The sequence below is a fragment of the Podarcis bocagei genome, assembly GCF_964188305.1.
Source record: "Podarcis bocagei genome assembly, chromosome: 4".
In the NCBI taxonomy this organism is placed as follows: Eukaryota; Metazoa; Chordata; class Lepidosauria; order Squamata; family Lacertidae; genus Podarcis; species Podarcis bocagei.
This window is the reverse complement of record NC_138128.1, coordinates 77915102-77929618: the sequence shown is the minus strand read 5'-3', so window position 1 is coordinate 77929618 and position 14517 is coordinate 77915102. Positions and strand designations below refer to the sequence as shown.

General features: G+C 43.2%; 1 protein-coding gene and 1 long non-coding RNA gene across 15 annotated transcripts in view; one reads left to right on the top strand and one right to left on the bottom strand.

The window, feature by feature from the left end:
* The window catches only part of FAM13C (family with sequence similarity 13 member C), a gene marked incomplete at its 5' end in the record, with an annotated part of 79860 nt that overhangs the window by 20491 nt on the left and 44852 nt on the right, over positions 1-14517 (bottom strand). For 12 of the 14 annotated variants that reach the window (XM_081190904.1, XM_081190909.1, XM_081190907.1 and 9 more), the window contains 3 exons: positions 492-630; positions 3080-3290; positions 7855-8008. In XM_081190904.1, coding sequence (XP_081047030.1) covers positions 492-630; positions 3080-3290; positions 7855-8008 — 504 coding nt within the window. The remainder of the gene's footprint in view (positions 1-491; positions 631-3079; positions 3291-7854; positions 8009-14517) is intronic. The other 2 variants (XM_081190911.1, XM_081190903.1) reach the window with 1 other exon arrangement.
* On the top strand, positions 501-7180 carry LOC308585338. The gene is made up of 3 exons (XR_014007295.1): positions 501-638; positions 5684-5846; positions 7078-7180. It is a non-coding gene; the product is annotated as an uncharacterized lncRNA (long non-coding RNA).

Below are 14517 nucleotides of genomic sequence, written 5' to 3'. Positions count from 1 at the left end.
GATTGTGGTCCAGGCTGGGTCAAAAGTAACTTAACTGCCAAACTCTGTTATACACTGATGGCATCCAAACCCCACTAGAGTCTAAATGGCAAAAATGACTTACCTGCCCTTTCACCAGCCTCTATAATAAGACTGCACATTGCTGCTCCCTAACCTTGCTAGTGCCCAGGTGACTACTGGCTCTCTTTGCTTAACGTGGCAAGTGTTTCTGATAACCAGCACCTGAGTATTTGTGACATCATTGCCTAACTAGCCAAGACCTTTATGAGGTCACTTGTAGTTATGAGGTCACTTGCAGCCATCAACACTAGTGGCTGCCATGTCTCTCACCAACATAAATACTAGTAAAGCAGATTTGCATTTGCTTTGGACCCAGGAAACAACAAGAAACAAACATAATTTAATCCAGGCACAGAAACACTGTGACCCAGCAAGTCAAATGCAGTCTCATCCACCTCATCAAACACCACAGAAACAGGGTGGTTTCTCACCCGATAATTCTTCTCTTGCTCAAACTTTTCTTCATATTTCCTGATTTTCCTCTTAAGACTTTGCAGGTGCTTTGTGAGTTGTGCTATCGTCTGCGGCTCTTTGCAGTCATCACAGCTACCTCTGGAAGAACTTCTTGGCCTACAAAGGTAGAAGTTACGAAAATGTCCTAAATGTGAAATTGCTTTGCAGGATTAGGTCTACAACTGCAATGGAGTGATGGGACTCTGGTGGAGGTGGGGGGGGGGGTTAGACCATGAAGGAGGGTGTTGGGGGAGGGATAACAACAGAGAGAAGGAGAAACAGAGGAGTGGTATGCCTGGTCTGGCCTGCTTGTTCCTTGAAAAGCTATGGAATCTGCTGAAAGTAGGAAGTGAAGCTTTTCATGGAAATGAGGACAGTCACCTGCTAATGTCTACACATCAAGCTGCTGTTAAAGACACATAGCCACAGTGCTTAGTTCAGAAGTTGACAACCCCATTCACCAGTTGTGCAGGTCTGCTTTAAATCCCAGAAGTCCACCTGGCACCATGATTTCTATACTCTTCAAGGGTGTGGTTAGCAAAACAGGGGCTGGAGTTGGAAACCTCTTTCTATGTGTGTCTGTGCTGGGATAGAAGAAAGGAATACAGTGGGGATGGGAACCTGTGACCTTCCAGAGGTTACTGATGAGAGGTTACTCTCATCGTCCCTGACCATTGGCCTGTCAGGAGCTCATCCTACACTCGAGTAGGACCCTGGTAGAGTCACATGCCTGACTGGCATGTTCTCCCCCTCCTGGTCGTTCATTCGGGAGCTTCAAAAGATTTATTCAGCCCGAACATCAAAGCGACCAATGCCATCAGCACACTTAGGGATCCACAGAGTCTTTGCAGCTTGCGTAACAGACCTCAGCAACTCAGCATTTTGGCTGATCTACTTTATTTACATATAAACACACACGGAGCACTGCAACATGGCTCCCTCTCTCTCGAGCATCAGACAGCAAAGATAAAGAACATAGGACACTAGTCCCACTTCACGGAACTCAGTAACACAAACATCCTGTCTTCGTCACTTCCCACTTTGTGGAGTCAAAACATACACCGTCATGAGATAGAAAAAAATCCCATGACTGCAATCATGGAGCAGGAATTCTAACATGGCCATGCTGGCTGAGGAAGATGGGGATTTGGAGGGCACCAGGTCCCCCCACCCCTGCACTGAAGAATCAGGAAAGTGAAGAGGAATAAGACAGAGCATAAGATGGAAGGATGATCTCCACTTGATCCAGCATTGGCCCTCAGTTGGCTAGAGCGATGGGGATGCCCCAGGAAGGGGAACAAGTGATCAGTCCAGGGCTCTCCAGCAGTATCTGAAAGCACCTAAGATTTTTAAAGAGACTGCTCAGACATGTGGCAGTGCTATTCTCAGATTTGATTGGCAGAGGGACAGAATATTTAAGGGCCACCAATGTATATTTAATATTTTTAAGTGTTTTTTTTTAAATTAAAAAACAACACCACATCTCCCAATATTATTATTTCACTTCCTCTTGAGAGAACCCAGCTCTCCGTTTTGCATCCTAGGCCAAGCTCATTCACACTGCATGCCTCTTGCATACTCACCAAATAATAGATAAAAATAGGAACACATTTTATAACATCTCTGTTCTCTTACCATGAACCTCTGCCTCAGCCCCATAGTTCTGATGCTTCTATTCAACCTGCTCCATGATGTATCCTTTTACTCTGCAATAGCCTGCCTACCATGGATCGAAAGTAACAACACTGACTTCCATTATAGGGTTATTATAAAGATTTCACCTAGATAATGTATATGAAGCACTTGGAACACTTGGAAGTGCTATGTAAATATTACATATTATCAGTGCTTTTTTAAAAAAAATGTTTAGGGGGTCTCTCATTTTCCTACTCATATTGAAATACTGCCCCTCAATGAGGCCAAACTTAGATACACAAAATGTTTAGGGGGGTGCGTCCCCCCAGAAAAAAACATTGCATATTATTATTAGCCAAGATTGTGCTTGTGGCACAATTAAGCTCGTCTATTTTATCTTTAAATAAATGGCTGTTATCAGCCATTCAAAACATATCTCAGCAGTGTGTGTGTGTGTGTGCGCACACAGAGTAATTCCACTGTAGCTGAACATTTGGGGGGCTAGCCGTACTCCAAATCTAGACCTGTTTAAGTTATTACCTTTCCCCAGAGAACACTGGGAATTGAGGTTCTGTGAGCAGGGGGCTAACAAAATTCTCACCACCAGCTACAATTCCCAGGGTTCTTTGGAGGAAGTTTCCACTTGTTTCACTCTGGAAAGGGTTATCATATTATAGAGTTGGCAGGGACCACGTGGGTAATCTAGTACAACCCCCTGCAATGCAAGAATCTTTTGCCCAAGGTGGGGCTCGAACCCACAACCCTGATATTAAGAGTCTCATGCTCTACCAACTGAGCTATCCCCACATCATCATCATCGTTTGGTGTTTGCTATTTAATAGGTGGGAGGAAAGCATCAGATATATATTAGAGAGAAACATTAATGGCCACGCAGAGGCAGCCCTGGGAAATAAAACATGTCTTAGCTTACATCATGAACAGTTGAGCACTTGGTGGAGAAGGAGCTGATTCAGGGTCTAAATTAAATCTCTGGCTTTGGCTAAAAATAGAGCAGCGAGGAGACAGCAGAGGATTATCTCCATCAGTAATGTGATACAGCAGCCTGCTGGTCCCTAAGGAATGGTGGTCTTCATGTCCATTGTCTGCATCTGTCTGGCCCTCTTTGTAGACTTGTGCAGGCTCTGCAATGACAAGATGAATTTAACAGACATTTAGAAGGGCAAAGCTCATTAGCTGCACACGTTAAAAGAGCCTCTGAGGTTCATCAGTGCTCCCCGGAGAAAGTTGTGATGTGACATAGCGGAAAAGGGATGTAAGCATATACCAAGAGAAGGTTGTGCGCATCAAAAATAAATAGTTTAAAAGAAAAACTTTAAGAATGACATCCTAACAAACTTACTGGAAGGAAGTCCTACGGAACCCAGTGGTATCTAATTCTGAGTTAACATGCTTAGGGCAAGGCCACATGGTGAATATTGGAAGAATAAATTGCCAATTGCATGCAGGACAAGGCACATGCAAAGATGCTGCTTGGCTGTAGAGACTGAGGAACAGCCATACCTCAGTGGACTGGAGTCAGGGTTGACATTAATGAAACTTTCTAGCAGCAGTAAGGCCTAAGTGAATAAATCTTTCTATTATACTTCCTGAGATAATCGTTTTCTCACACTCTTAAAATACTGTGTGTTCATGAATCCTGACGCAGCGCTAAAAAGGTTATATGCTAGCTATATCAGGCAGTCCTTGGGCCTAAGTAGCTCCCTATAAAGAGATGAATGGGATTGCCTACATCCACCAAAGAACCTCTAAAGTAGGGTTGCCAAATTTTGAAGAGCAAAAAAGAGGGCACATTTGCCGACTTCTTCTTTTAACTAGGGATCGCTATTATGACTACCCATGAAAAGGAGGGCATGCCCTGGAAAAAGAGGACAACCCTACTTTAAAATGGGTTGTATGACTCTTTGCAAAATATTACAAAACATCAAACAAATGAGCCATGTAATAATAAAATGGGGGGGGGGCTTTTTACCCCTATCAGTTTCTTTCAGAGCACGCAAAGCCTAATTTTTATCTAAAGTTAAAACAGCTGGATCAAAACAATTTATTAGGCTAAATAGATGGCATTTGCAATACATGTATTTAGTAGTAGTAGTATTTATTAGATTTTTATTGCACCCTTCCTCCCAGTAGCCCATAGTGGCAAACAACAAAACAAACTCTCTCTCTCTCTCTCTCTCTATATATATATATATAAGGATTAAAGAGCTTGCAAGCTTCTAATAAATCTCTTTAAAGGGGGAAAACACACACACTAATGAATAGTGCTGCATTCTGGCAGACATCATGAGGAGTGAATCTGACCTAGTTTTCTTTCCCCTGACTTCTAAACTGTATTGACTGACAGCTTCTATAATTTATGATCATGGATCAATCACCACTCACACAATCCACCCAAGATAGATTTTATATTTACATTAAAACGAAAGGGCAAGTTTTCCTTTTCATATAAAGACTGCCTATTGTTAACATTCTAGCTGGTCTTTAAAAGATGGAGTATGGGGTGAACCAGCACTTTGACACTTGGGGTGCATATGTATTTTCCTGGGAAACTATGCTTGTGTGTTTAATCATAAACAGATCCATACACCTGAGACGAGAGATAAGTGAGCTAAGACCTGTAGGAGTAGTTTGTACACTATGCATAGGAAATAACAGGGACACAATACTGACATTACAGAACAACACATCATGGAGGCCTGAATCCAGAGATTATTGCTATTCTCTCCACCAAACAGGTGCTCCACATTTCAGTTTGGTCATTCAAAGGTGGAGAGGGAGAGGGAGAAGGAAAAAGAGGGTCCTTGGAATCAACCCCCTTTCGACACACACAAAGCTGATAGCACCGTGGTTATGCACACGCCTGTGCTTCAATACATTTGAACGCCCAAGCTCATCAAGGAACCACAGTGTAAGCAGCATTGCAGTTTCCTACCCAGTAGTACCTTTGCACCTGCGAAGGGTGCGGTCCAGAAGAGGGTCCACAGACAGAAACTCATTTGTCTGCACAAGGCAACCTTGCTGCATTGTGAGCTGTGCCTTGCTTTACATTCATTCTTAGGTAAGAACTTTTATTTTGCCTGCTCAGCTTTTAATCCTCTGCAGCCAAAAGCAGCTCACCAGGCAAGCCAGAATGGGACACCTCTCCTGTTTCTGCAGTCCCAAGAAAGGTGTGTTGAGTTTCGCCAGCACATGTGATTGTGGAGTTACAATCCACCTGTGGCTAACCTGTGGCCCTCCAGAGGTTGTAGAGTTCCAACTCCTATCAGCCATGTTGGGAGTTTCAATCCAGCGTGAAGCGGACTTTCAGCCAGACCTTTGGCTGAAAGATCTGGGAATTATGCAAGTGCAGAATAGTTGCTGTGAGCTGTACACAATGTAGATGCTGCATGGCAACCACTTTAAACCGCTCTGTGGGGTGGGACAAAAGCAGTTGCCCCACAGAGGCAGTCAATGCAGGTAATATTTTATGGAAGCCTATCATATGCTCCAGCCATGAATCTGCTTCTTCAAATAGGTTTGTGATCAGAACAAGTACAGAGAAAGCAGGTCTTCCACAACCGGCTCCCCACATGGTTGAATTCACCCTGCCAGCCACACGCAATGACCTGCCGGCGAGTCTGACAACCACCCTGTTATTGCAGAACCAGGCTGGATGCAAAACCAAGCATGTGTGACTGGTAACTGAACAACAAGATCATTTGCAAGCTGTGCAGCTCTGTATTAAGGCAAGGCTAATCAGGCTGGGGCAAAGGGAGGAGTTGGCTTCTTATGACGAATATTGTACCCTCGCTTTTGTATATTCACATGGCTTTTCTTAACTGATTTAATGGCTTGACCCTAAGTTTGGTTCAATTGGCAAACAAAGGCCTAGGGTGAAATCAACTCCCTCAGCACAATGGCCACAAGCCATTTTGTTATGCTCCAAATATACGAAGATCAAGACTGAGGTTATTTTCCTTTATTTTATAGATCCTGAACTTTGATGCAAAGCTTTTCCAGTGAGATCTGTGCCTCCGAGCTCATGAACAAGAGAAGTCCACAATTCTCAAAACAGGGAAGTGCAGGGGAGTTGCGGGTGGCCAGTTGGAAAATAAAATCCTTCCAGTTCCAGTGCAACTTAAGAATAACTTACAAATGTACTAGCCCTGGAACAATGATCCTCATGGACACAAGAGAATGAATTCAGGGGAGATGTGCATTGGCTGCTTTTGAATGTGTGTGTGCTGCAGCAGCCGACAGCCTACCCTCCAAATGTTGTTGAACTACAACTCCCATCATCCCCAGTCAGCATGGCCAATAGTTAGAGCTATAGTCCAACATCTGGGCAGCATTACATTGGCTATGCCTGGTGCGTGGACTGAATTTTGCCATATCAGAGGAAGGCCGACCTTGAGCATGGAGGACGGTGGCTTCTTTCTTTCACCCCAAATTGATCTACTCAGCAATTTTAAAAGCAGAGTGGCTTGGGTCTCTTTTATATATCTTAAACCAAGACAAAATAGGGGATGCTGATGGAAGCAGCTGGATGCATCTTCCTTTCTTTGCCTTAACTGGGGCACATCTAATGAGGATCTCTCTAGACCTTGAGAGCTATAGAGTTTTTGCACCAGTGGCTTTTAAGGATGTGAAATGCATCTCAAAAGGTAGAACTGCCAAACTAATTTGAGAGATTCTTAGAAAGAGATGGGTTAGCCTTTGCAACATGACCGAGAATAAAAAGCTTTTGAAATAAGCTCTTTTGCTACAGTCACTTTATTTATCTATAAAAATTACCTTGGGATTAGGCCATGTAATACTGACCCATTTGCCTTAATGGAGACCACACACGGTCTGCAGATTTTAAGCTTGCCTATAACTCATCTGCTTGATATACTGGTCTCGCTAACTATGACCCACTTTCATGCACAGCGATTTGCCTTCTGCCTGAACCCAGGAATCCATCTCATGCCATCTGCGTGATTACAAGCTCTGAATTGACAGAAAAGAATCCCAAGCTTCAAATCCATTTATTTCCAACAGTTGATTTTGAGCGAGAGAGGAAAGGGGAGGAATGGACAAAAAAAGGATGCACACACAAAAAAAATAGTATGTTTGATGAGCAAGTCATTGGTGATGAAAATTAATGTGTGGCTTTTAAGTCTTCCACTTGCTCTGCTCAGGCAATCAATCTGCAATCAATAACAGAATGGGGAAATCAACAATGGCCTGGCAAAAGTGTGTGAGTGTGTGTGCTGGAGTTGGGGGAACGCAGGCAACAGACTAACCATCACTGAAAAAGAGTACATGTTAGCACAATCCTAACAGTAGAACATAATCAGAAGTGAAATGGCTGGAAACCTACAAAAACCAATTTTGTGAGAAAATGAAGGAACTGGCCAAATTTAAGACAGTGCTCTTCCCCAAAGTAATCAGTATTTATATGAATCATAACACAAACAAAATGGCATTTGGCTTTCTTTCATTTCTCCTCTCATAGTCACACACGTGTGTGTGTGTGTATGACTGTATTAACTTTTATTTAATCAGTAATAATAATAATAATAAACACTTGTGCCCCCAAATTATGCCTCAGCCCTCCGTGCTGTTTGAAGGGGGGGCTGTAATTTATTAGGTCACGATGTATGCCACTGAGTAGCCTCTATAATCAGAAACAAGGACAGCCCATTAACAAAGACCTTCTCCTACCTCCACAACTCTCCCCATCAACTTGCACACTGCTGGTTGGGATCGATGAAGCGACTGGGTCTTTTGAAGCCGGCAGCTGTGGTGTTTCTTCCTGGTTCGGCAGAAATGCAGAGCAGAGGTCAGTTTCAAGGGCTTGCAGCTTCAGCAAAGAATTCTGCAGGCAAAAACAGAACATTGGGGTAGATGGAGAGCAAGGGAATGGCAAGGATCAAGTCTTCAGCTCCTTGGGGCTGTTTGCAGGAAAGGCTGCTCCTCCTCGCAGCTCAGGAAAAGTGAATTAACTGCTTAGACATGCCATACTCCTTATGCGCCTTCGTTTCCTCCATCTATTTAACTGATCTGGATTATTTATGACACAAGGGAAAGATCATCTCATCAGCAAAAAAGAAGAAAAGATTTGTTCCTGAAAGCCAGTCTGAGAAGCTGGAGGCTTTGCTCTCGGAGCAAAAAATGCCATGTAAGGATTTTACAGGTTGTGCTGATTGCAGGGCCCGGTGGCATTAAGCCCCTCCCCCTTTTCCATTCATAAAAAAGGGGGAGAATAAAATCCCTCCATAGCATATTTTGCAATACATTGCAGAAAGTAAAGGGTTACATTTCTAGACTCCTCTTTTTTTCCGTCTTTTTTTTTTTTTGAGCAGAGGGTTGGCTTTTCATTTCCCATCCCGCCCAGGGCAAAATTAACAGATCTTTGTCATTCGCTGCAAACAAATCAATGACGGCAAAGGCTCTTTATCTCTTAGCAGCTCCTCCAGCTCCTGTTTCAGGCTTGATCCATTTCTCATTCCCAGTCTTGAATACAGAGTGCAATATTCTAGCCGCATAATCTGACACAAGCATCTTGCTGGGATGCAAGCATTCCCACAGCCCTAATCATTCATGGACCGAGGAGGTGACGAAAGTCCGTGTGTAGGCCATGAAAGTACAATTTCTCCCCCACCCCCAAAGACAGGGTAGAATGCAAAAGAGTTCATACCCTCTGAGCAGGTAACAATCCAAGATAAAGCAAAATAAGAAGAGCTTGTCAACGCTAAGGCATAAACGAGCATGGCTCCAAAAATGTGTGACCTCATATTTCTACAGCTTACATTTGATTTTAATTTGATTGATTGATTGATTGATTTGCATTCATACCCCAACTCTCCTCTACAGAGCTCAAGGTAGCAACCACAGTTCTTGGCGTCCCGATTTTACCCTCACAACAACCCTATCAGAAAAGTTAAGCTGAAAGACAGTGGCTGACCCAAGGTCACCCAGGGAGCTTCACAGCTGAGTGGGGGCTTGAACCCCTGTCTCCCAAGGCCCTCATCCAGCAATCTAACCACTATACCACACTGGCTCTTAAACTGCAGACAGGCAAGTGGCAGCCCAGGGAGAGGGATACAGGAGCTCAGTCCAGCAATATCTTTATCCGAACCTAGAACCTCTTATACTGTATGCAAATACACCCTCAGCTAGAGTTCAGTTTTGTTTGCATTATAATGAGAAATCACCTAATCTGCATTTCCTGACCCTTATTTGAACCAAAACCCAGGTATCGTTAGAAATTCACACTTCTCAGAATTTTGTGATACAGTTCTATCACTAAACAGTGTATGCAAAAATGTGTGTATCTGGAGAAAGTATATATGAAAATGCAGATTTTAGTGAAAATGCGCAAAAATGTGTTGTTACATTAGTGAAAAATGTTTGCAGAGACGTGTTATATTAATGAAAATTGCATTAAAATGTGTTTATTAGGAGAAATTCACATGAAAGCACCGGTAAATTTTCATGATTCTTTTTTCAATGCAAATTGCTGGAGAAATGTGGAGAACTGGATTTAAGAATGGAAAAATGAGAAACCAAGAGAAACCAACATTGATAAGATTCATCCATCCCTACCCTACACCAATGTTTCTCAGACTTCTGATAACTGCCAGGTATTTTCTGAATCAAAGTTGGAAGAGACACTTCATATATTCCTCTTACGGGGGGCGGGGGGGAGAAAAAGGTTTAACTTTTAGAGTGTGCAAGAGTGACAAATGCACACCCTCACAGGAGTTTAGCTTCTGGGTTTCTGCATGAACCACTTGTCCTGCAAATATCTCCTTCTCCTCCTCAGGCAAATAACTTGTGCCCCTTCTCTGCACCGGGAAGAACTGAACAAACCAAACTGCATTCTATACAAAAGACATTGCACCGTCACCCATCCAGCAGAGGCAGACAGGAAGAAGGCAAGGCCAGAACATTCAGCATTAGAACTTCCCTCATCCAGAGATACAGGGTGGCTTTTGGCTCATAGGAGGGTTAAATGATTTAATTCATTTTGTTTCAAGAACTTCTATGTTGCCTTTCATCAGGCAGGGAGGGCATTGTTTCCAGGGCAGGGTGCAGTGCTGTAAAATAACTAACAACCCAGCAGCAAAATTTGAAGCAACACAACACAATCTACAGTGGGTAAATCCACAGCATAACCTAAAATGCTTCTTCATGGATCACTGCCTTGCTGTGGCGAAAGGGCTTGAATAACTCAGAAAAGCTATGCCGTGCAGGGCCACCCAAGATGGACAGGTCATAGTGGAGAGTTTTGACCAAACGTGATCCACTTGGAGCAGGAACCGGCAAGCCACTCCAGTATCCCTGCCAAGAAAACTCCATGGACAAAGACAACAGGCATATAAAAATGCTTAGGTGAAGGAGAAAAAAACCTGCCATCTGGAATATAAATAGTATTAATTTAGGCACTAGTTGGGTTTCTGTGCGGAGCTCCTTTAAGTGGGTACCACAGCCAAAAATGCCCTTTCCCCTCCCCACCCTCCAAACTAACTTCTGGTGATGAGGGCACCCAGAAAAGGGGATTGGTTGGTAACTGGGGTTGTGGTCACTGACCCCCTAACCTCTCTCCAGCACCATCTGTTTTTGGGGAGCGTTGCTTCCTATGTGACTTTGAACCCATATAGTGCGGAGTTCTAAGTCATGCAAGGAACCCACCCATATAGAGAATGCACACCACTTCAGATTTCTCCCCTCCAATGGGTGATGTGTAGAGAAACCAGCAAGGGCAGTCCTGCAGTCGTAATACTGCAAGTGAGGATGTTTAAATGGGGATTGATGGAGCAGTCTTTTGGGGATGTTTCTCTGCTGATCTTCCCATTGGAAATCCCTGCTAAACTTCTTACAAACCATAGAGCTCCCCAGAACAGTTTGTACATCACTGCCCTGGGAGGCATCAAGAGAATAAGCACGGATATGTCTGAAATATCTCTCTCATTTGGCTGACCATACAGAAGCAATTAACTCCTTCATCAAGAGAAAAATACACTCCTCAATTTAGAATAATCCTACATATATATATATTTTGTTCCATAATTAACAGCTGGCACTCTTTACTAACTATGGTACAAAACTGCCCAAGCAGACTAATGTGTTAAAAACTGGGTGGTCAGTGCTGTTTTTAGCAATGCCGATGCTGTAATATACTCATTTTTAGAAAAATTAAATCAGCTCTAAATATATATTTTCCCCATCTGTTGCAGGCATGAGGTTTCCAGCAGATTTCCAGCTACCGTTGAGGGATTTGAAATAAAAATATATTTTTTAAAAATATATTTTTAAACATGACCTTGATAGCGACTTGGCATACAGAACCGATATAAATAACTGCAAACCATCAAGTCTGAAATCTCCCATTTCTTACTGTTTCCTCTTTTCAGGGGGATGGGCCAATGAAGTGCTATCGAAAGGTGGAGGAAAGCTGTTCCAAAGGTGAACCCCTGGAAAATAAGCCATTCTCCTAATGTACACATTTACTTCATATGCCTGAGCCACAACAGCATTAAGAACGTAAGAAGGGTCTTGCTGGATCAACTAAAGGCCTCTCCAGTCTAGCATGGCATTTCCCACAGCAGAACGTCAGATGCTTCTGGGAAGCCATCAAGCATAGCATGGCCACAATTGCATTCTCCTGCTATTTCCTAGAAAACGGTATTCAGAGGAATGGCGCCTCTCAACCCGAAGCTTCAATATCAATCACTTGCAGCCATTGGCAAGACATATCATTCCTCCTCCTGCCCTGATTCGCTGATAAAAGTTGGCAGCTCCAGACCTTGAGGAGAACTACGTTTAAGGAGCTGTGCACAAGACAAAAATCTACCAGGTACAACTCTTCCCCTCACTGCAGCACTGTGGAGGGGAAAAGTCACTTGTAGCAAAATTCTGCTTTCTTTATGACTCTTACAGCACAGTCCTACTACGTGTGTTTATTCAGAAGCAGGTCCCACAGCATTCAGCCAATATCCCACAGCCAATATGTGTGCTTAAGATTGCAGGTCTTTAAAAAATGCTTTATTTTGGTTTCTAGATATATATTTTTTCAAATCTTAAATTAGGTTCTCCACATTTCCACCGCAGTTTGCGGTCCTCAGGAAAATTCATCAGCCCTTTAGTGTGGGTATCTCCTAATATAAATATGTTTGTGTGCAATTTTGCCTTACATTCATATATTGACAGAGCAGTTTTCTTGATATAATGTCCTCTGCGGTATTTACAACAATATATCCATTTCTATGTACACTCCCAAAAATGAAGGGATGCATTTTTTAGTATATTGCTTGGCAGGAGAAGTGCACTGCAAAATTCAGAGGAGTGTGGATGTCAAAGAATGACTGTATTTTTGTTGTCCTATTGTTTTGGGAAATGTGAATTAGGTACGCTCACCTTTAAATGTGAACTGAATTGAATTTGTCACCCATCCCTAGCTTTGACACCTCCTTTCACTCATTCATCACTACCACTCATGGCTTCCAAATGTCTCCTGCTTCCTGAAATGGCTCCACCCATTTTCCCGCGCTGCCTCTTATGTCTGGAATGGCCTCCCAGAATGCCTCTATCTTACCAGCTTTCTTATTTCCTTTAAACCATCCTCAAAACCCACCATTTCAAGGAAGCCTTTGGGTCAACCTCCTACTCCCTGTATCTTTCTGCAACTAAGGTCACATCCACACCATACATGTAAAACACATTTAAGGCACGTGACTTCTGCTGCCCCCCAAAGAATCTTGGGAACTGTAGTCAGTTAAGGGTGCTGGGGATTGCAGCTCTGTGATGAGTAAAATACAGTTCTCAAGATTCTTGGAGCGGGGGACAATGTGCTGTAAATATACAGTGTGCGTGTGACCTAAGCAAAAGGGCATGTAATAGAAAAGACAACATGTTCTTCTCTCATTTGCACAGTGTTGTTTCCATGTGTCTGTTTTAGATAGCAGGCCTCTTTGGAAAGGGAGCTGTCACACCTGTTCATTTGCATATATGGTGCTAAATAAATTAATAATAATAATATATCTCCCTTCCAGGCTCAAACTGGCCTCACACTGACTCTTTCTATGTAGGCTGAATACGGAAGTCTTTGGAAGGACCTCAGAAAGCCAAGTTTAATCAAATGGGGTTTTTTTAAATAAAGTCAGCACACAATGAAATACGTAACAATGAAAGGGCCATTTCTATTACTAGTCACTAGGCTTTTATTAAACACTAGGCTTTACTTTAAACACACACACACACACACACAGCATCCTTTCAAGGAAAGCAACATTTCAAAAGAAGGAAGGTGGTAGATTCAGAGTCTATTTAGGTGTTGGTTGTTGGGAGTGCAGGGGGGGGGGAGACATCAAAGAGAACACATCTCTATTTATCCAGAAAGAAATTGCTATGGTTTTTATATGTGATAAACAAGGAAACTGTCAACATCTGTTAAGATGGGAAAAGGAGGGGGAGAAAACACACTGCCATTTCCAGTCAGCCATTTCCTTTGTGCGCAGAACAAACCAACAGCGGTGAAACACAAAGAGACTCGTGTTTTGTTTGTTACAGGCCACTGCTGAACCAGCTATGCAGAAATTGTTTTATTCGGGCATGGCATAAGGGCTATAGCTATTTTTCCTTATTTACTAAAGAAATGTCCCTCTTGCTGATGGGCGATGAAGAACCTGTTTATTGCAAGGACCTCTGGAGGGGCAGTGCATCTCCTCACACAGAACCACCTTATTTCCCCCCAACAGAACTTAATGGGGGGGGCTTTGTAAATTGAACTGATTTCCATCTCCGTGGCCCTGCCCCTTTGCTTTCGAAGACACAGCCTGGGTTGTGTCTTTTGGTCACACTGCAACACTGGTAGAGAAACTCTGGCCCTCCAGAGCTCCTGCAACCAATCGGAAGCCGCATCGGACTTTTGGCTTCCAAAAATAGTTCGCAAACCGGAACAGTCACTTCTGGGTTTGCGGTGTTCGGGAGCCAAAACATTCAAGAACTAAGCTGTTTGAAAACCAAGGTATGACTGTATATGCAACTTGCGCTGCAATCCTAACCCCTTTTACCTGAGAGTAAGCTCCTTTGAATTCAGTGGGATTGACTTCTGAGCAGACATGGTTGGGACTGCACCCTTTACTCAGCTATCCAAGCCCCTTGCCAGACCTCCATATATTCCATTTTTTAAACGAACACAGTTTCCAAGCCACCTAACGGCTTGTTGTACACGAACCAAAAAACGATGCATCGGCAGCATAGAGGAGGATGGACACAGCAAAGCACAGCTCCAGGACTTTCCCCCACACAAACACAGCAGTAGCAATTCTGTCATCCGTCAGAGAGCTGAGGGTAACTGACAGGCCCTCCTTGCTCTCGCAA